The sequence below is a fragment of the Xiphophorus couchianus genome, chromosome 17 (genome assembly GCF_001444195.1).
Source record: "Xiphophorus couchianus chromosome 17, X_couchianus-1.0, whole genome shotgun sequence".
Classification (NCBI taxonomy): Eukaryota; Metazoa; Chordata; class Actinopteri; order Cyprinodontiformes; family Poeciliidae; genus Xiphophorus; species Xiphophorus couchianus.
This window is the reverse complement of record NC_040244.1, coordinates 557570-578654: the sequence shown is the minus strand read 5'-3', so window position 1 is coordinate 578654 and position 21085 is coordinate 557570. Positions and strand designations below refer to the sequence as shown.

General features: G+C 38.0%; 2 protein-coding genes and 1 long non-coding RNA gene across 3 annotated transcripts; 2 read left to right on the top strand and 1 right to left on the bottom strand.

Moving 5' to 3' along the window:
• Positions 1-336: 336 nt before the first annotated feature.
• nup107 (nucleoporin 107) lies at positions 337-15339 on the bottom strand. Its single transcript, XM_028043896.1, has 27 exons — positions 15260-15339; positions 12241-12320; positions 11791-11880; positions 11109-11194; positions 10896-11031; positions 10714-10817; positions 9571-9686; positions 9454-9502; positions 9164-9235; positions 8215-8303; positions 8068-8143; positions 7872-7985; positions 7694-7784; positions 7491-7570; positions 6903-6962; positions 6170-6315; positions 6041-6089; positions 5886-5955; positions 4973-5088; positions 4709-4898; positions 3756-3862; positions 3243-3345; positions 3007-3167; positions 2817-2942; positions 1600-1713; positions 1270-1437; positions 337-540 (listed from the first exon to the last, which is right to left on the bottom strand). Exons 1-27 carry the CDS (start codon positions 15265-15267, stop codon positions 433-435), a joined length of 2709 nt encoding a protein of 902 aa, XP_027899697.1. The 5' UTR covers positions 15268-15339; the 3' UTR covers positions 337-432.
• On the top strand, positions 13078-14502 carry LOC114160948 (uncharacterized). Its single transcript, XR_003598908.1, has 3 exons — positions 13078-13172; positions 13763-13866; positions 13964-14502. It is a non-coding gene; the product is annotated as an uncharacterized LOC114160948 (long non-coding RNA).
• A 581-nt stretch (positions 15340-15920) lies between the features above and the next one.
• slc35e3 (solute carrier family 35 member E3) lies at positions 15921-20898 on the top strand. The gene is made up of 8 exons (XM_028044375.1): positions 15921-16182; positions 16760-17224; positions 17793-17903; positions 17984-18043; positions 18708-18806; positions 18903-18985; positions 19092-19176; positions 19282-20898. The coding sequence occupies exons 2-8, from the start codon at positions 16823-16825 to the stop codon at positions 19381-19383; spliced, it is 942 nt and encodes a 313-aa protein (XP_027900176.1). The 5' UTR covers positions 15921-16182; positions 16760-16822; the 3' UTR covers positions 19384-20898.
• Positions 20899-21085: the final 187 nt, after the last annotated feature.

Genomic DNA, 21085 nt, shown 5'->3' with positions numbered 1-21085 from the left:
CATCTATTAAATGCATTAAATGTAGTTTTTGTACAATTGTGGCTTAATTACTGCTCTGACTTGTTCTTTCAGTAAATGGCCTTTTCTGAGCCATTATACTCCAGCTAACAGTTAATCGATTACTAAATTAGCTGCAAACAATCTTTTTAGATAGAAAAATTAAATATTTTAATTTTCAACAGTTGGTAGCAGCATATACTTTGTGGACCTCCCGGAGTTTTCCAAAACATAAAGATATTTGCTCATTTTTTTATGTCTTTGGAAGAACAAAACAAGGATTCTTTCAGAATTTGATTATATTCAAGAGGAACTAAAAGCATATACTCACAGCTCCGCTACAAGAGAAAAAGCTTTTATTTTTGCAAAAAAACAATTTAGAAAACAAACAAGAGACTAGGAATTCAAACAATGTTCTGAGGTTTATTTCTAAGGTCACGGCTGAAGGTCGTAGCCCAGCGGGCCGAGTCCCTGATCCAGGAGAGCGAGCGATGACTCCCGCAACTTCTGGAGAAACCTCCTCAGCTCCTCTTTAGAGAAAACCTGCAAAGCAAAAAACCTTATAAACATTTCAATCGATCAATCAATGTCGTCTCAGAGGAAATTTCCTCCAAAAAACTCAAAGTTTGAGATTATTCTCCCATATTTTCTGAAAACAAAGTGAAAATATCAAACATTTGTTCAAAACAAACTCAAATTGTGAGATTGATCTCACAATTTGAGTTTGTTTTTGGAGGTTCTTAGTTTTAAAGTAAAAAAATTGCTAGAAAAAATACTTTTTTTTTTACTTTGCAGATTTAGGAGTATTGAGATTAATCTCAGAAATTTCGAGATAAATCTAGGAAATTTCCAAGTTTTTCCTAGCAAAATTCAGAGATTAATCTAAGGATTTGATTTTTTCCTATTAAAAATATGCACTAATGCCAATATTCCTGAGTTTTTCCTTTTTCTCACACATTTTTAACTTTTGAAGCACAGAAATCTCTGAGGATAATCTCAAATTTTCAACCATCTAAACTCAAAAATTTACAAGTTTTTTCTTGCAAATTTTTGAATGTTGGAGCTTGGAAATGTTACTGTTTCCCAAGTAATCACAAATTTTCTGATTTTTTATTTTAAACAATTTTAAAATGTTAAATTTTTTCCTTTACATTTCCTGACATTAGAGTCTTTAGGGGTAAATTTACTTCGTTTCCATCTATACGGCCCTAACATCCCGTCGTAGAGAACTGACATTTAGAGCCGATTAAAGCTGGAGGTTATCCCAGTTACCTGGTAGAGTTTATGCTGGTCAGATGAGATGATGTCGGTGAGCCGCAGCGCCTCCTGGTGTCTGGAGGAACTCTGCAGCACGCTGAGCAACAGGAAGGTGAGGCGGGGAAGACAGAGGGAGCGCAATGCTGCCATCTGGTGGCTTCGCTCCTCATCTGACTCAGACTCCTAGGAACAAATACACAATTAGTGTGTTTAAGTCTGGCGCAATAAGCAACTATCACTTGATAAATTAAAAGGAGCTCAATAAAATGTTTTATTGTTTTTGGTTGTAATATTTTGGACAGGGTTCGGTTTCTAGCTAAATGAGGGAAACCTAAATGAACGAACCTTTCTGTTGTCGACCATCCAGCCTCCGTCTACGAACAGCAACACGTTGTAGATTCTCTCCTTCACGTCTTCAGTCAGGACATCAAGGCGACTCGACCACTCCGTCCTGGAGGCCTGAAGCACAAAAACACTCGGTTCACCTGGAGCTGCAACATGGCCGATCTTTATTCCGATTTCAGACATGTTGGAACTAAACTTCCTGCTTTGTTTGTTTTTGAACAGAACATCATTTTATCCCTGAATCTCAGAGAGCAACACAAGCAGAGTGTTTTCTTCTCCACTGTCGCCTCATGCTTGCTCAACTGGAAGAACTGCAGCAAAGGTAACAACTCAATGAAATCTGTTTGCCTTTCTCAGAAAACTGGAAATTTAACCATTTATTTGATTTGAATTGGACAATATGTAGATGGAGCTGAAATTCTTCAGTCTGGTAAAATTAATTACTTTTGTGAAAAAGTTTCATATTTTCTCACTCATTTCAGAAAGTGAAATCACACAAACTGAAATATTTCAAATCCATTTCTTGTCATTTTGAAGTTTCTGGCTCTGTATCTGAATGCTAAAATCATATTTTATATCTAGCTGGAAAATATGGCTTAAAATAAAATCTACGACTTCCAGTACCAGATCATATTTCCAATTTTATTTTTTTCTTCACTTTTTTTCTAAAAAAGAAATTACAAATTAAACCCAAGGAGTGCATTAGTGAGAAAAAAATCCAGATTTTCCAAAAGTCAAATCTTCACAAACCCAAAATTTGTTTAATACAATTATTTTATAAATATTTCTACTGCCAGACTTTGAACTTTAACAGTCCACAAAGTAAATTGGAACAAATTAAGTTTGTGACAACGTCTTTCATTCATGATTCATCGACCAAAGTTCATTAATTCTTCTAAAAATAAGCAGCAAATCACAAAATGGCTCCTCTTTAACCCTTTAACGTTTTTTGAGATGTGGCTCAGCAGATGTTCCACCAGGGGTTTGCTAATTGCTGCTGGCTAGTCTGACGGAGCCAAGTGGGGGAGGAGCTGCGCTCCTGAAGGCGGGGCTAGGTCCACCCAAGTGTTTTGCACAACTGAATGGTTGCCATGGAGATTAAAGGATCAAAGCCAAACTCCAGGTTTGTTTTTGATGAGGGAAAAACTTTATAACATGATATAAAGATTTTTTAAAAAGTAGATTTTACACAATACCGCCTAAGAATCAGTTTTTACCAGGTACTCCTTCTCTTTCATCTCATTGGCCACTCTCTCTGTGAATTTGGCCTCTGGCGCCAACGTCGGCCTCTGTGGAGCGGAGCTGCTGTGGCTGAACCAGTCAGTGAACGCCTCATGGGCTTCCTGTAGACGGATAGCGTTAGCATTGGTACCGCACGCCGATGTCATCAGTGCCCCGCCCACTGACCAGGTAGGCTCTGATGCACAGGTGCTCCCTGATGGCGTTCTCGTCCTCCGCAGGAAGGGGAGCAGTCTGACCCATTGCGGTCCACTGGGAGTAAATCTCCCTCATCGAATCCTCGGGAACCTTGGAGAAAACGGCCTTGGCCGCGTCATGTTTCTGCAGCGCTGAGGCGGAAACAAGATGGCGGCGCGTTCAGTCACAATACCAGGAGAAAAGATTAAAAAACGAATCAGAAGTACCCAGGAAGTTCCTCATGATGGCGTTGGACTGCTTCAGCGCCTCGGCCCGGTGGGCGGGGTCAAACAGCAGCCAATCAATGATGTCAATCTTCTTCTGGTCGTCCTATGAGAGCAGAGGAAACGGAAGGAAGGAAGGAATTAAGGATGAAAGGAGAGAATGATGAAAGGAAAGTAGGAAGAAATTTAGAAAGAGGGTAGGAAGGATTGGAAAGGAAGAAGAAAGGAAATACGTAAATTAGGACACATGGGAAGAAGAAAGGAAGTAAGGAAAAAAGCAAAGAAGGAGGAAGGGAAGGAAGGAAACAAGGAGAAAAGAAAGGAAGGAATTTAAGGCAGATTTGATGAACCAGTCTCAGATTTTTCTTCCTGGTTCCATGTTGAACAGAAAAAGATCAACTGCAGTTTAGGAAACCCTCCAAGAACTTAATGTTAAATATGGATCTCGTCCTTTCATTGTATGAAAACATCTAGTTTCAGCTGTAAATAACGTTTTAATCCGGCGCTGGTTTTTACCCGAGTCGTTCCCGTCTCCAGCGTCTGGCTGTGATGCGTAAAACCTGCGTCGTCTCTGCGCCGCACCGTCTCCACCACCAGCCGGGTGATCGCAGAAACGTCCAGACCTGAACACAGACGGCCAGTGTTATTCAGAGCGCTGGCCGCCAGGGGGCGCAGTGGAGGTCTCATAAACTGTTAGTGTTATTCAGAGCGCTGGCCGCCAGGGGGGCGCTGTGGAGGTCTCAAAGTTACAGGGACGGTGATACAAAATAAAATATATCCCACAAATTAAACCCTAAATGTTTTATTTCATCTTTTGTTATATAAAAAATATAAGTTAAAATAATTAATTTAAATTATTAAAATTTTTCTGATCCATCAAACTAACTGCTGAAAAAAACCCCAAAAGGACTATGAAAATAAAATAAATTTAATTAATACGTCTGTCACAATAACTAATGTTGCTAGAAAATGCATTTCCCCAAAAGTTATAGCAATAAACAATAACGTTTATTAAGACCATTTTAAAGGAATATAATAATAAAAATGTAAGAACACATTCTCAAATATCAATAAACTTTAAATTCAAATGAGTGTTTAACACTGGAACTGGAATACATTTTAAATATCCAAAATAAATAAACAAAAACAACAGAAACATAAAATAAATTATGAAGTCTGTGTAAACAAAATTGTCCTAAAACAAAAAAAAAAGGTTAGTTGAGATCAAAACATGAAAAGAAGACTTATCATCCAGTTTTTGGTTTTAAAAATTACATATTTTATCATAAAGAGACAGGATTGTTATTAAAAACTTCATTAATAATAACATTTTCTGCTGCAGAACTCATGGTCATCTAAAATCCAAACTATGAGGCAACATTTACACTAAATTATTTGTAAAAATTATGGAATGATGAATAAAAAACTAAACGTTTTGCAACAATGTCTGCAGGTTTGCAACAACCGACCTGCTGCAGTTGCCAGCTGCAGGCAGCGGGGGCGCTGCTCCGGCTGGCCGACCGTCTCCAGGAAGGCGGCGTACTGGTTGGTGGCCAGCGCCGCGGGAAGCTGACCCACGTAACTCGCCACCAGGTCGGTCTGTTGGTCCCGGATCAGGAGGGAGACGTACGCTTTCAGCACGTCCACACACACTTCCTCCTTCAAAACAAAGAAATTACCTCACTGCTACTTCCCTTCATGTCTTATTAGAAATATTAAAAACAAAACCTTACCTTTAAAGCCAAACCAAGAGAGCGGAAAAACAACACCAGGTGAGTCATGAAGCGCAGCAGGTGCGGAGGGAGGGGCTTAGAGGCCGTGAGCCAATCAGAAAACTCCTCCATCAGACCTGAGACAGAATGAGCAAAAAAAATAAAAATCTGCAAAAACATCAGAAACTGGAGATAATTTGTTGATTTTCAGCCACATTTAGAGACTCTGAAAGAAAGTAATGAAGAACTCGTTTCTAGAGCCAAAAGTATTTACACCCTAAAAAAATAAGATTAAATAAAACATTTAGGGTTTAATAACATTATTTATTTTGTGTTATGTTATTTAATTAAAGAAAATATCTGAACCAATATCAGAATAATTATTGGAGGGAAGGAGAGAAAGTAGGAAACATGGGAAACAGGAAGAGGAAGGAAGAACAAAGAACATAAGGAAGTAAAGAACAAAGGAAAGAAGTAAAAAAGGAAGAAAGGAGAGACGTTAGGACACATTGAAATCAGAACGGAAGGTAGAAAGGAAACGAAGCAAGGAAGGAAAGACAAGGAAATCAGGAAGGAAACGAGCAAGGAAGGAAAGAATAAAAGGAAGGGAGGATAATAGGACACATGGAAGGAATGAAAGAAAATTAAGTAAAGAAGGAAAGACATGAATAGAAGGAAGGAAGAAAGAATGAAAAGAGAAGTTAGGACACATGGAAATCAGGAAGGAAGGAAAAAAAAGGAACCAAAGAAGGAAGAAAGGAGAGACGTTAGGACACATGGAAGGAAAGAAGGACCCGTGGGAGGCTCCAGTTGATGATCAGATGGAAAATGTTTGGTGGGTTTGAACTTGTGCGAGACAGTAAAGATCAGAATGCGGCTCCTTAAAGTTGACCTCTCTCAGCCACCATACAGGAAGTAAACCGTGAGATCTCACCGTCCAGATCGCCAAGAATCACAAACTTTTGGATGACGTGAAAATGTTCTCTGGTCTCCTCCAGAACTCTCTGTTCCAACGACACAGAAACACAGATTCACAGGTTTAGTCATGTGTTCATAACGCCGCCCTCATTCATTCATCAGGAGGTTCACCTTTGTTTCCGACGCCTGGAGCTCCTCGAAAACTTTCTCCATGGTCCAGCTGAGAGGAAGGAAGGAAGATGGCAGAGAAATGAGAGACAAACTCCTCCTGCGGTTCCTCTTCAGCTCTTTGCGTCTTACTTGGCCTCCAGATATTCCCGCGGTAGTGTCTCCAGCTCCTGATGCGTCATGCCCGATGACATCAGATCCTTTTCCACCAGCGAGTCCACCATGACCCGGAAGTACGCCCAAACGCAATCCTCCCACGACTCGCACACGGCCAGGATCTGAAACACACAAACGGCCATCAGCCAGAAACTTTAGATTCAGATTTATTATCGAATAACGTGAAAATAAATAAATCACGTAAGTATGACAGAGAGGCTAATTTCCATATGTAGGTTATATTATTACTATAGTTACATTACATATAACTTCTAATATTTATAGTGATGATATGAATTAGATTTTTTTTTCCAAAGTCTAAAATTCCACAAGTTAAAATATATTTTATTTCTTAATATTTTTAAATTAAAGTTGGGAATTTATCACCTAAGTATTTATTCTTTTGTGCTGGTGTTAATACTTGTATATCAACTGTAATAACTGGACCTTTTTTTTTATTTCTGCACATGCAAATTGTTTTATTAACGTTAAGATGAACATCTTACCAAGAATTTTTGGTCTAGTTTTTAATGCAAACGTCTTAATTCACTTGAAATAAAACAACTTCTGAGTACATTTTCAGCGAGTTTGTTTCAGGTCAATAATTCCTTAATATTGATGAAACATTATTGGCTTCAGAATGGGCCCAGTGTTGAACCCTGGGGTACACCTGTTTCATTCTGAGCTACATCGGAAGTGAAACACTCACCGGTTTGATGTTTCCACTCAGGCTGGCGTAGATCGCCCGTTCGTATCTGTTCAGCTGCTCCTGAAACAAAAACAAAAAATTCAGATTTGAATCAGGGCTGAACGATTAATCGTGATTAACCAATTATTAAAATAAATGTCAACATAGTATTCCATTAATCATTAACTGGAAAGCACAATCTAAAAAAAATGCCGATTTGCTTAAAAAGTAACAAACTCAGGCCACTACCAAGATGGCCGTCAGCTACAAAGTTCCTGGAAGTGTGACGTCACATGACGACATGACAGGAGCATTAAGCTCCTTTTGAATTATTTTTTTGTGTAAGAAAATAGGCTTTTATGAAAAATATGCAGATTTCTTATCCAATTAAAAGTGAGAATAATTGATTCCTACAATAATCACTAGGTGCAGCTCTGCTTTAAGTGTGAAATGTGTCTCAGTTAAACTAAATTTTGTCTAAATTCAGTTGTGTTTGCTAGGAAAAAAGAAAAACAATAGAAAGCAATATGGGAGACTTTTTCATTTAACTTTCAAACATCTTAATTTATAAGTGAATATTTTGGACGCTGCAGGTGAAGGTGAGCGGACCTCCTCTGCCATCCTCCAGCAGCAGGCCTTCCAGATCCCTCGCTGTGGGTTTCCCTCAACAGGCTGCAGCTCTGAGTTTCCTGCAGGAACAAACAGTCACGTTATTCCTTATTTTTGCAGTATTTTTCTAATTTTCTATCTGTGGTCATCATAAATCCTAGTTTTAAGAACGATAATCATGTCAACATGTGGTCAGTAGTGACCTGAGGTCATGTTGGGGTCATGGTAAAGTTTCCAGCCCTCCAGAGTTGCTGCTCTCCAGGCCTGACCGCAGCGTTTACAAAGCCTCTGAGCCTGGAAACAAAACGCAAAACATGCAAAAACGCAATAAAAGCTGAAAGGGAAGAGAAATCCTGATTAACGAAGTGAAGTTTGCTCCACCTCATCCGTCATTCCCGCTCGGATCAGGGTGAACAGGTTCTTCAGCAGCCGGGCGTCGTCTTCTCTGTCCAGGTCCGCCAGAGGGCGCTGTTGCCGGAGGGGAGCGTCTGGGTCCTAAACAGAAAAATGCAACCGTTCCATGCCAACATGCCAACAACGAGTACAGATCCGTTTCCTCTGCAGAACCGAGCCTCACCAGCTCTGTGACCAGAGGAACGTGGAAGTCGGAGGCGCTATTGCTCCTCATCTTCAGAGCGTGAAGCGTGTTCTCCCTGAAACGCAGGCAGGTGTTTTAAAACACACAGGTGAGTTTCACCGAGGAATCATTAACAGATAAACTCACCAGCAGACATTTTTGGCGTAATATTCAATATTATCGGAAAAATCTCCAATCTGATCCTTGGCGATGCTCTCCAGCCAATCAACCACCAGCTGCAGTAAAAACACATTTTAATCTCAATACTGTTTTAGTAGAAGGAAGTCTAAAACTTTTCAAAGTAGCAATGAGCAAATATTAATCTTTAAATTCAATTCATATTCAAAAATATAAAAATACTTTATGGTAAATAAAAAATAAAAACCTGAGTTTTCTCTAGTATCAGGATTGACTATCTTTCCATAACATAAAGAACTGAACCTTCCATAATATTCTGAATAAACTGAAAATTATTATTTTCTCATTAGTGAATTTACACATATTTAGAAGATATTTTTAAAAATTTGAGCTGTAGATTAATTCTTTGCTACAAACTATCACTAAAGAAACGCAAACAATTATTTTTGCAATTGATTATTCTGATGATTAATCGAATAAAAAACAATTTTAATTTAACCACTTTAGCCTTTTTATTCAATATTAGAAATGCAATAAAATGCTAATTATAATAGTACTAATTATATTTCCATTTTTAATAAGAAAATAAGCATTTTATTGTCTATAATGCAAATTCAAATGAATTCAAATGTTACTTGAGGAGTTTTGGCTAAACATATTTACAGATACAAAATCTGTCATTATTTTGTGCAGTTTTGTCTTAATTACTGCTCCGAACTTGTTTTCTCAGCAAGTTAATGATTAATCTATTACTAAATTAGTTGAAGATAATTTCATTAATCGATTTATCATGATTTTCCAATTAATTGTTTGAGTCTTAAATGATTTGTTGTTGCATTTTAGGCAAGACAATGTTTAACTCAATGGATTTCTTAATTTATACTTTTAAATATTACATAAAATAAGCTTAAGTGGTAAAATAAAAAACATGCAGAATGTTCCGTTTCTTGCGTGTTACCTGGCTCTGTCGTACGACGGCGTCTCTCTGGAAAAGTTGCTCCACAACAACCTTCTCGCTTTCACTGGGAACCTGCAGAAAAATGTTTTAAAAATCTCATCTGGATTTTTCGTCGGATGCATCACGACGTTTTCTGACATGTTTATTGCTCAAACGTGACTACGGTTAACAAAATTAACGACGGATGAAGAAATTATCCCTTATTTCTTTCTATTTTTCTTCCAAATTCAGGAATTCTTCTAATCTTGCAGCTTTTGTTTCATTTTTAATTTTAAAAAACTTCCACTTACAACCATGTCGACCGTCATGTCTTCCTCCAGCGCCAACTGGACCCGATCTCTGCAGAAGCAGAAACCAAGTTAATTTAGAAAGGAGACGAAGGCGCGCTGAGGGAATTGAATGGATACCTGTAGAGAGAGGCGATGAGCCTCCAGGTGCAGTTCTCCTGCTGCAGCAGCCAGCGGACCCCCGCCGTCTTACTGTTCTGACCCGCTCGCAGCACCACGGACTGCAGAACGTTCACCTGCAACAGAACCAAGATCAGGTTCTGTCTTTATTCATCAAAACGCAGTCAGAAATGTACATTTTTCCTACTCTATTTAAAAAAATACCTAAACTTCATAATCTATTTTAATTACTGTTTGGGTTGTTATATTTTGGATATTTAAAATGTTACAGTGTTAAATGGTCTTTAGTAATTAAAGTAGTTTTTTATCTTTGTGTGGGTATACTTGCATTAATATTACTATTTAAGTTCAATATGGTATCAAAATAATGTCATTGTTTATCACAACCACTTCTGGGACGATGTACTAGAACTAGGGCTGGACAACAAGGCTGAAAAACATGTCAGTCGATATCAGGAATTGATTCGTTATTTTGTTTTAAATATCATTTGGTGTAACGTTTCCTGTTTTATCCAGCTTTTCTCTCCATTCTGTTGCTTTTTATTTTTATGCTGTTTTGAGGCACAGTGGCGGAACATTAAACTGCTGCTGCGCCAGTTACTCAACAAGTTGTTGCTAGGCAACTGAAGTTGGGGAGGCCTAACTTGAAACTGCCAGCAGGTTGTTGCTAGGCAACCAAAGAACAGTCAGTTAACTGTATCAGAGGTCAGCGAATATTCTAAATATTGAATATTTTATCAGATGTAAAATATTCAATATTCTTTTTTTCTCCAAAGAGTTTTTGCGCCGCTGGTGGCTCGTATTTTTTCCACAGTAGGCTGACAGGAAGGAGGGGGAGGAGAAGACATGCGGCAAAGGTCGTCGGGACCGGGAGTCGAACCCGCGACGTCCGCGTCGAGGACTAAGGCCTCCAAACGTGGGGCGTGCTAACACCCTGCGCCACCACACCACGCCCCATATTCAATATTCTTAATATTCAATATTGAATATTCAATACCACAAATTTATTGTGACACTAATCACAATAAATCAATAATATACATCATGACAAATATGAAATATAATGTTATTGATTTATCGTCCAGCCCTAAATAGAATAAATAAAATGTAAGAAGCAGAACTCCGTGGTTCTGTTTCCGGTACCTTCTCCTGGCAGATGTTCTGATAATCCTCCAGGAGCTCAAACACAGCAGAAGAAGAGTGCTTCAGGAAGGAGGCCAGGAACTCTGGGAAAAGACTGGCGGCCACTGAGCCAATCAGAGAGCCCCATGTTAAAACGTGATGATCAAAACGGCACAGCAGCCAATCAGACAGGAGTCCCTCACCAGCCTCTCCTGGGTCGTCCTCCTTCAGCAGCGCTGAGCTCAGGTTCGCCTCGTTGTCTCTGAAGAAGCTGCTGCTGTCCAACCCGGAGATGGGGGACGTATACAAGCTGTTGGTCCAATCGCTGTCCTCCAAGTTCTGCTCACACACAAATAAATTAAATACAAACAAACCCAAATACATGATGGACACCAGCTTCCGAACGCGTGTCTCACCGCGTTGTGTCGGGGTGTGTGTGTGTATCGCGGCGTCCGAGTGCCAGGAACCAAAATGGAGGAGACGTCTGGAACTCTGGGAGTGACTTAGAGACAAAAAGACGGGGACAAAGTTTGGGATTTAGTCCAACATGGAGTGGTTTTATGTAAAATATTTGGACTTGGGCTGGGCGATAAAACAAATTTTTTGGTTTTGAAGATTTAATTTCTGGAAAATCCAAAGAAAATGAACTTCTTGGATCTCTTTAGTTCAGTAATGTCAGGGCGGCCATCTTGGTTTGGACTTTGAGTTCCAGTCTAATTTACAATGGAGTCTTAGGGCCAGGCTAAGATTTTCTTTTTTATAAAATAAAAGTTATGATGTTACAAGAATACAGTCATAATGATACCAGAGTCAAAGTTGTAATTTGACTCTGTAATTTGAATTTGACATTTTTCTTGTAATTTTAAGGCCAAATGTTAATAAAGAAAATTTCTGGTAAACATTTTATTTTAAATATCATAACCTGACCTTAATTATTCATCCTCACGAAAGATGAATAAAATAAAAATCCCTTTTTGAAAATATTTTCTGTCAATTGTAATTTATTTTTTAGAAATTAAAATTGGAAACCAGATCTAGATGGAAAATTAATTTATTTTTAACACATTGCCCAACCCTAAATTGAACTTTGACCCTCACCGGCCTGTCGGAACAGGGGAGCTGGGGTGTTCCTCAGGGAGCGGGCCTGGGTGAACGAGGGGCCGATGGGGCTGCAGCCGGGTGACGGGACTGAGCACAGAGTCAGGAACATAACCCAAACTTTTCTCTAACAGATGATTTCCATGACTAGTTCATTTCAAACCTCCAGAAAAACAGCAGTTAGCGAATGATCAACTAAACAACAACTGTTCTCTCATGTGCTGCAAAGCTACTTAGCTATCAGGGACACAAACAGCATTTTAATAACTTTACTGGACTCTAATGTTCTCTAATGGCATCTTTATCCTCTGAACTCCTGATTCACAAACCTGTGATTGGAGGACTCTGATGTAAAACAAAAATATTCTGTTTTCTCCAGAAACAACAGTCAAAATTAAGAGTTTTTTTTAATCTGAGCTCACAAATAAAAGGATTTCCCTTTAAGGATACAGGCACCTTTCTTCCTCCTACGGGCGGCGACCGTCACCTCATCATCTCGCACCACAGGAGATGGCAGCTCAGACTGACCCCTTTAGGACAAAAAGACACATATAGTAAGTTGGTATTTTTATTCATTTGAACACTTAAAAATGTACATTAAATAGAAAAATATGATGAAATGGTTAAGGAGTGAGGAGTGAAAGTTTTTCTACCACCAAATAAAGTTTATTTTTACATTTTTTGAAAGTCAACTCGGAGAGTGTTTCTGTTATTTTTGTACATAAAGAAAGCTCATATTTTGCAACCAGAAAACTCTCTGCGAGTGCTTTTTGTTTTACAATAGAATAGAATAGAAGTACTTTATTCATCCCAGCAGGGAAATTACTTCGCAGTTACAGCATAGAGACAAGACACAATAACAACTACCACCGAGTAGTAGTTGTAGATAAAATAAAAATTAAAAATAAAATATAAAATGCTATAAATTGGATGAGTCAAAAACCTCCTCCTACACTGTTAGCCTTTGCTGTATTTTTTACAGTTAAATACCACAAAATGCCCAGTAAAACTACCATAAGACATCTTTACAAGTAGTTACTATAATTAACATAGCATTATGGGTATAGTACGTAGTATTACAGTAACTTACTGTATGTTTTGAATTTGCAGTAATTTACTGTTTACACATTACAGTATCATAGCTGCTTCATCGTGGTTCCCTGTTTCTGTATTTTTACTCCTTTAGTGGTTAACATATTTTTAAGGCAGAAAGAGAGCATGTACTTTTGTTTTTTTCCCACACCCTAGCTAACATTAATATGCAGTTTATCTAGCTACATCATCAAGCGTGGCTTCGCTTCCAACCAGCTTTTTCTCTCCAAGTGCAAGTGCAGCTCTGTCTCCGTGCTGTGGGCTCACACTGCTTCAGCTCTTCAAGACAGGTAAAAAAACACTTCTTAGAAAACTGTTTGAAGCCAAAACCTAGTCTGGAAATGTACATTTTAGATGGAGTTAACGTAACTTATAGCATCATGCTATAACTTAGCATTATAGCATGAGCTGGTTTGTTCTGGTTAGCCTGGTAACATAACGTTACCTTTACGTTACTAACTCTGGTGTTTTATATAACTGGCATATTGCAACCTTATAAGTTACGTGTCTGTAAATGAGGTGAAAGAAAGGAAAATATGGTGGTGTTATTTTTTGAGCTGGTTCGGAATTAACATTAGCTAAGGTGCTAATTTTACCGTTGAAGGTTTTAGCTTGACTTTTGCCGCTTAATCTTCCTCGGGCGGCTTTGGGTTGAGATGAGCTCAGTGCTGAGTGTCTGTTAGCATTGTTGCTACATCCTTTGTATTTATATAACCTTAACTGATATTTGATCCCCCCCTTTTTTTTTTTTTACATCTAATGACTGTTCATTTGTTTAAACCATGATCTTGCAAATGTTAAAAGTGCAGATTAGCTACGTAGGTCAGCAAGGATGAATTTCTAACTTTGTTCTTTTTTTTTTTTTCTTTCTTTTCTTCAGATGACTTTTTTTTAACTCCCAAGCTTTTTCCCTCCAAGTGGCTGTGCAGTTCTGTCCTGCTGACTGCTAACATAGCTTCATCTCTTCAAAAGACAAGACAACAGGTAAAAAGACAGCTCTTCAAACATATTTGATTTGAAAATGTAGATAACTTCCTGACCATCTTATGACCTCCCACATTGTCTGTCTTATTCTTTACAGTTCAGCTTCCACAAGATGGATCCCACTGATTTTGTTTGACGAATGGAATAAAAGTTTTTCTGATGTAGGAAATGCATGTGATATAACAATATTTATTGATATGAATGCTTACCATACAGTACATTATCACACTTGAACTGTTATTGTGATGTATTGTTTAACAGTGCACATTTAAGCTACTGTTAACTGCTTTCTGACAATGCAGCCTCTGCTGGTTTTTGACTGTTCACCATTTCAATGATATACGTGTTCATGTTGGTGCATACCTTATGTGGTACATAAAATTTGTAGTGCCCAATTTTTTTTAGTTGCTCTTTTGTTGTACAGTGTGCAACAAATACAAAAAGTTATGTAAAGATTGTTATTGGATCCAGATGCATTTAAGTGTCCATATTGAATGAAATACAGTTCATATTCAAATGAAGTTAAGTATATTCTATATTTTTTTATAAGTCAGTCTTTTAATAGTTTATGGCTGGGACTTGATGCACACATGTTCATGTTGCTACATACATGTGCCATAAAAAATATTGACATGACCTGTAGTGTGTTCTATGGGTTTGTTGTTTTATAGCACATTATATTGTATTGTGACATTGTTCTTTATGACATTGCGAATATGTAAATGGATTTTATTTCTACAAATCTGCTGAAAATAAATACCTGTTGTTATTCACAGTACTTGGACTAAAAATTCTTTTATGAAATTTTTCGGTTTATGGTAAAATATTCTTATATTTTAAAAAAATGTAAACTTTAATTTACAGTAAACCTGACATTATGTTGTGAAACAAGTTTACAGTAGACCAGCTTTACTATAAAATACAATTACAGTATTATACTATAAACTACATTTACAGTAAAGCAGTTATAACTGTAAAGCACACTCACAGTAAAAATTAACTGTGAAATATAACAGTAAAGGTACTGTAGAATGGTAATTACAGTAACTTACTGGCAGCACTGTTGCCAGTAAGTTACTGTAAAATTACAGTAAAAGGTCTAACAGTGTGGAGGCTACTCTGGCGCCTTTTGAGTTTGGAGACCAGAGTAGCCGTAACACACGTTAATGTATTTATTTCCTCATTTCCAACTATGGACAATTTAAATAAAGTGTAAACAAAAATAGCTTGCTAGCATCAGCATTCACAGTGGAAGGAAGGGTTAGCATTGTTAGCATAGTTGGCTGCCGTTAAAGAAAACAACGCAGCAAGAAAATGAACACAAACAGAATATAAAACAAGGAGCAAATTAACCACAACTAAAAACTTGAAATTGTAAATTGACATATTTTACCAGTCCATTTTGGAGAGCTCTCAGTTCCCGCTTCACGAGGTTTAGCAGGCTTTCTTCTTCTCTTTTAAACTCTCTGTCAACTAACATGCTTAATACTCTCTACTGCCCCCTAAGGCAAAGAGTTAGATTGCACCCACACGGAGCCTGTCAAAGCAATTTTTTAAAAGTTAAATTAAGTTTCTTCGTGTTTAAATGTTAAAGAATAACAACAATAATAATTCATTTACTTTTACGGTCCTTTAAAAATAATCACTGAGCTAAACTAAGAGCTTTACAATGGATAAAAAAAAATAAAATATATAAAGTCAACAATTCTGAAAACCCAGTATCATATATTACATTGTGTCAAGTGCCTTTAGTAAGACATTATTACAATTTGTGTAAAGATTCACCATTTCCTACACCCTCGTGTTTTGCCAATTAGATGTTCTCATTGGAAAGTATTGAAACATAAACAGACGGAAACTTTATTCTTGAGTTGGGGCGATGCTCATAAAATAATTTAAATATATATAACATTTTGAGAATAAAGTCATAATATTACGAGAATTACGAGAAAATGTCATATTTTTTGAGCTTTTACGTACATAACAAAAAATAAAGTGTGTAGTGAGCCATCTCTGTACGCGACCCATCTCTGCTCTCCAGTCCCCCCTCCGCTCCGTTAGCTGCCGCTGTGGCTCCGCGGTGTGAAACTCGGGGGAAACAGGAACAAACAGGACGATTCAGGCTTTAGTCAGTTGGTCCGCTGCATGTCCACGGGCTGGGAAGAATAATCCACAGGTTCGGCAGAGATTCTGGCTCTGGAAACCCCGGGACTGCAACAGGAAGCACGGGGAACCGAGGCTGAGATTGGCTCGGTTATTTCCGCAGCGGATCCCGAAGTGAAGCAGGGAAGGAGAAAGGAAGATGGAGACCCGCAGGTAAACTTTTCTTATTGCGTGGCAGACTCTCAGACACATTGACAAGTTGTGTGTGTTTCTAAAATTAAAACTACATTTATCCTTAAAGCTACAGGAACTCACTTTTAAATTATTTTTATTATATTTAATAAATTTGGGAGAAAAATATTAGTAAATTTCCCTGTTCATAAAGTTTTTAAACTAAAGGATAAATATACATATTTGGAGTCAAATGTCTCCACTAGAATAACGAGGCTGGTTTTCTGAGCTGTTTGAGGACTAAAGGTTGGGTTTGATTCCTGTATTAGTGTTGAAAGTCATAGTAGTTCCAGACTTTATTCTCTGTCCTGAAGGTAAATTCATCCAAACGTCTTTCTGTCCATTAAATTGTTGATGTATTCATCCATCTGCTCATCTGTCCATCTTTTCAACCCTCAATTTTTTACATGTTCAATAATTTGGTGAAGTTTTGTCCATCGATTAGTTCTTTTTTCCGATTCATTTATAAAAGTTGAGTTTATGAACTTTGGATCAATTCACTTCTAATATTCTTATCTTTAGATTATATTTTCTCCGATCTGCTCTTTCTCCTCTGTAGTCCTACATTTTGAGCTTGGCAAATCCATCCTGGGAAAAGTTGAACTGGGAGCCATCCGGAACCATGGCCCAGCAGCTCTTTGGGTTCTCAGCCAACCGGCGTATCGTCACCGGCCTGCTGGTCAACCTCTTCTCCTCCATCTGCATCGTCTTCATCAACAAGTGGATCTACGTCCACTACGGCTTCCCCAACATGACCCTCACCCTCGTTCATTTTGTGGTCACATGGTTGGGACTCTACATCTGCCAGAAAATGGACATTTTCTGTCCAAAAAGCCTACCAGTGCGCAGGATCATGTGGTTGGCACTCAGCTTTTGTGGCTTTGTGGCCTTCACCAACCTCTCTCTGCAGAACAACTCGATAGGAACGTACCAGCTGGCCAAAGTCATGACCACACCCGTCATCATCCTCATCCAGACCACATATTACAAGAAGACCTTCTCTACCAAGATTAAGCTGACGCTAGTGAGGAAAATCTATAGGGCTCAAACGATTAATCAGATTAATCACAATTAATCATTACTAATGGTGATTAATTGGGACTAATCTGATTAATTGCAATTAATTGCATAAATTAAAATTGATTGGATTAATTGCAACTAATCGGAATACTCACAATTAGCCAGATAAATAATGTTTAATCAGGGTAATTTTGACTTAATCAGAATATTTGCAACTAATTGGATTAATTGCAATAATCTAATTAATTTCAATTAATTGGCTTAATCATGACTAAACTGATTGTTACTTAGTAATTGGATTAATTGTAATTAATCTGCTTAATTAAGTAATCAATTTTACTTAATTCAACAAACAAATTGAATTGTTTATTTGCATGTTTTAATCTATTTATAATATTGTATAAAGAAGGGTTAAGTGATTAAATGATAAATCTGCAGAATGTGCCAATTTTTTTATCAATTACAAATATAATTGTTAGTTGTGGTAATAAAAGTCTGATTTTGGAAATCTGCTGTTTCCTTGATAAAACATTCACTAAAGGATCAGAGTTTTGCTTCATTTGTCCTTCCAGGTACCCATAACTTTGGGGGTGATATTGAACTCCTACTACGACGTGCGTTTCAACCTGTTGGGGACGGTTTTTGCCACACTGGGGGTTCTTGTCACTTCACTTTACCAAGTGGTGAGTAAATATCCACTCATGGATCCTCTGAGAGCAGCAAACTAAACTGAAATGACACAAAAACCCTTTTTGTGTTTCAGTGGGTGGGGGCGAAACAACATGAGCTCCAGGTGAACTCCATGCAGCTTCTCTACTATCAGGTAAGAAGTCTGGTGCAGGTCGAAGGTCAGTTATTAATAAATAGTCCAGTTGGGACTTCTCTTATCACTGCTGACTTGCAAAACTTATCACAACCTGTACAGTTTTTGCAAAATGCCACGTTGGTCAAAAACAGACGCTGCATCCGGCAGCATCATGCTGAGGGGGTACGTTTATAAAGCAGGGGAACTCCTAAATACTGGCTGCAGATAGGAGAACATTTCTGAACACAAACATTCAGCCAGAGCTACGGTGTTTTAGAGCAAAACATATATTAAAATGGCCTAATCAAAGTCCAGACCCCAAACTAGCCATTTTACGACTAAAACTGCTATTCACAGATGCACTGCACCCACTTTGGCTAAGTTTGCTAAGAAGAATTTGCAGGAATTGCGGCGTCTAAATGTGCAAAGCTGGTGGACACAAAAATTGAAAGGCCGGAAAACAAATACATGCCACACTTTTCAGATTTCCAAAGAGAATTTTAAGAATCGGTGCTTCACTTTTTCCTTTATTTTCATTTTGTGTATTTTTAAATGAAATTAGTTTAAAAAATATATTTAATTTCATCATTTAAAATGTATATTACATAATTTCATGAGACATTTATTTATTTCATGACACATTTGTTTAATCTTGTCCCATTTGGCCCTCCGTACTCCTCAGGCTCCTCTGTCCTCCGCCATCCTCCTCGGGATCATCCCGCTGTTTGAGCCGCTGGCCGGAGATGGCGGGATATTCGGACCCTGGTCACTGCCTGCTCTGGTCAGACACCAAACATGCTAATGCTAATGCTAACACGGAGCAGCTAACCCTGGTTTTTTCCTGAAGTATTAGCATTGCTGTTCTCCCTCCGAGCAGGTGGCGGTGCTGTTCTCAGGCGTGGTGGCGTTCCTCGTTAACCTTTCCATTTACTGGATCATTGGGAACACTTCGGCTGTAACGTATCCTTCAGGCACGGAGAGGGGGGAGTGGTGATGAGGCCCAGGTGGTTCAGGAGGGATTATTTGTTCATCCATCCGTTTGTTGTCCCTTGACTTCCTCCTTCAGCTACAACATGTTTGGTCATTTCAAGTTCTGCATCACTCTGATTGGAGGATATCTGCTCTTCCATGACCCACTGTCTCTCAACCAGGTGAAGCTAACTTTCTCTAGCTCTGCTCCGTGGAGTCAACCATTAGTGTCCTCCTAAACTGTCTCTCCCTGTCTCCCTGTCTCTCTGTCTCTGTCTGTCCGTCAGGCGTTGGGAATCCTTTGTACACTGGCAGGAATCCTGTCCTACACTCACTTCAAGCTGGTTGAACAGGAGGAGGGAAAAAGCCGCCTGGCTCAGAAGCCATAGGCTGACCTCTGACCCCTCACAGCAACCAGATGACGAAACCTCCTAAGATGTCTCAGAATGTCCTTTAGAGGAACAAAACATTTCTTTAAAATTTTACTCTTCAGGAAGAGAAGCGGAAACAAATCGCAGCATCGCCTCGACTCAAAATCCAAAGCAGTGTTAGCTTCAAAAAACATTTTCATTTTCAACATAGACCAGGATAACGGCCTTTCAGGAGTTTTTGCATGGACAGATTTGGGTCTGAGTTTTCTGCAGAATTTCGTGAGAATTATTGAGATTTAGTTGACAAACTGGACGGTTTTAGAACAACGGTTCAACAGAAATCAGACAAAGCGTTTACCAGCAGCTTCCTCTGACGCTGCCTGTTCTGCACATCGTTTGCGCTGCCACTCATCATGGGCTTCAGTGTTGTTCATTTTAGGTATTTAATGATTTATTTACTCATATTCTAGGGTGAATTTGATTATGTAAAACAAAGACTGCCTTTTTATCAATCAAGTTTTAATCACACAGGATTTTTACAAAAAAGCAAAAATACACACCCTTTAATGTTTGGTTAAATGTTTGAGGAGCAAAGAAGTCGACTTTTTTAGATCATCCACTCCAACTACATAAAGTCTTACCAAGCATTTTTGTCTAGTTTCTAGTTCAAATATCTTAGTACACTTTAAATAAGACAAAACTAACTTAATAGTATTTTTTCAGCAACAAATAGGAACCTGTTTTAGCTCAAAATTTCTTAATATTGATGAAAAAGTATTAGTTCCACTGGCAGATTTTCTCCAGCAGTTTTTCATCAAATTTAAGGAATTAACTTAAAATAAAAAATAAGATACTCTTGCTGAAAAGTTACTTGTAAGTTAATTCTGTCTTATTTCAAGTGTACTAAGATATTTGCATTATAAACTAGGCAGAAATTAGGGGGTTTTGCAGTGCTGTCTTGTTGAACCCGAGTTAAGTAGACGTCTAGCTAACAATGCCCAACCTTGCTCTTGGGCAAGGTGGTGGTGGTATCATGCTACAGGGATGCACAAAATGAACGGAAAGAATAAAGACGGTGGACTGCCTCCACATTTTCTGGCTTCACCTCAAGTCAACAGCTAGATGTTTGAAACTGGGACTCAGTTTGATGAATCAGGAAACCAAAACTTTACCTGGAGGAATCAGTTTTAGCTGATAACTCACTTTTTTCCTGGCTGAATTTAACCTCAGACATTTCAGCGATCCAGTTTTTTTTCCTTGAATGGATTCATTTCAGTTTTATTTTTACAGCAAAACATAATCATGCTTTAATTGTCGTTCAGTATTTTTTACCGATTTCTTTATTTTATTAATTTAGTCTGGCTTATTATTTTCTGTTTGTAGCTTAATTACATTCTGCAGTAGATTTCTTTTTTTATTCTTTGTCTTTTTGTTTATGTTTTGTTTTAATATGGATTAAAGTGAGTTGTAATAAATCGGGTTGTAATGAGAAATTCCAATATTCTGCAATAAACTGCTGAAATTATGCTATAATTTCCTCTTCAGTGTTTACTTGTGTAAAATTAAGTACATATCAGTAATTAATTTACATTTTAATTAATAAATGGCAAGAGAAAACCTGTATTTCAGGTCTTTTTCAGAATTGATATGATAAAACAGATTTGTGGGTCTGAAATTAATAAAAAATTTTTCCTTACATATTATGTCAAAAACATAAATC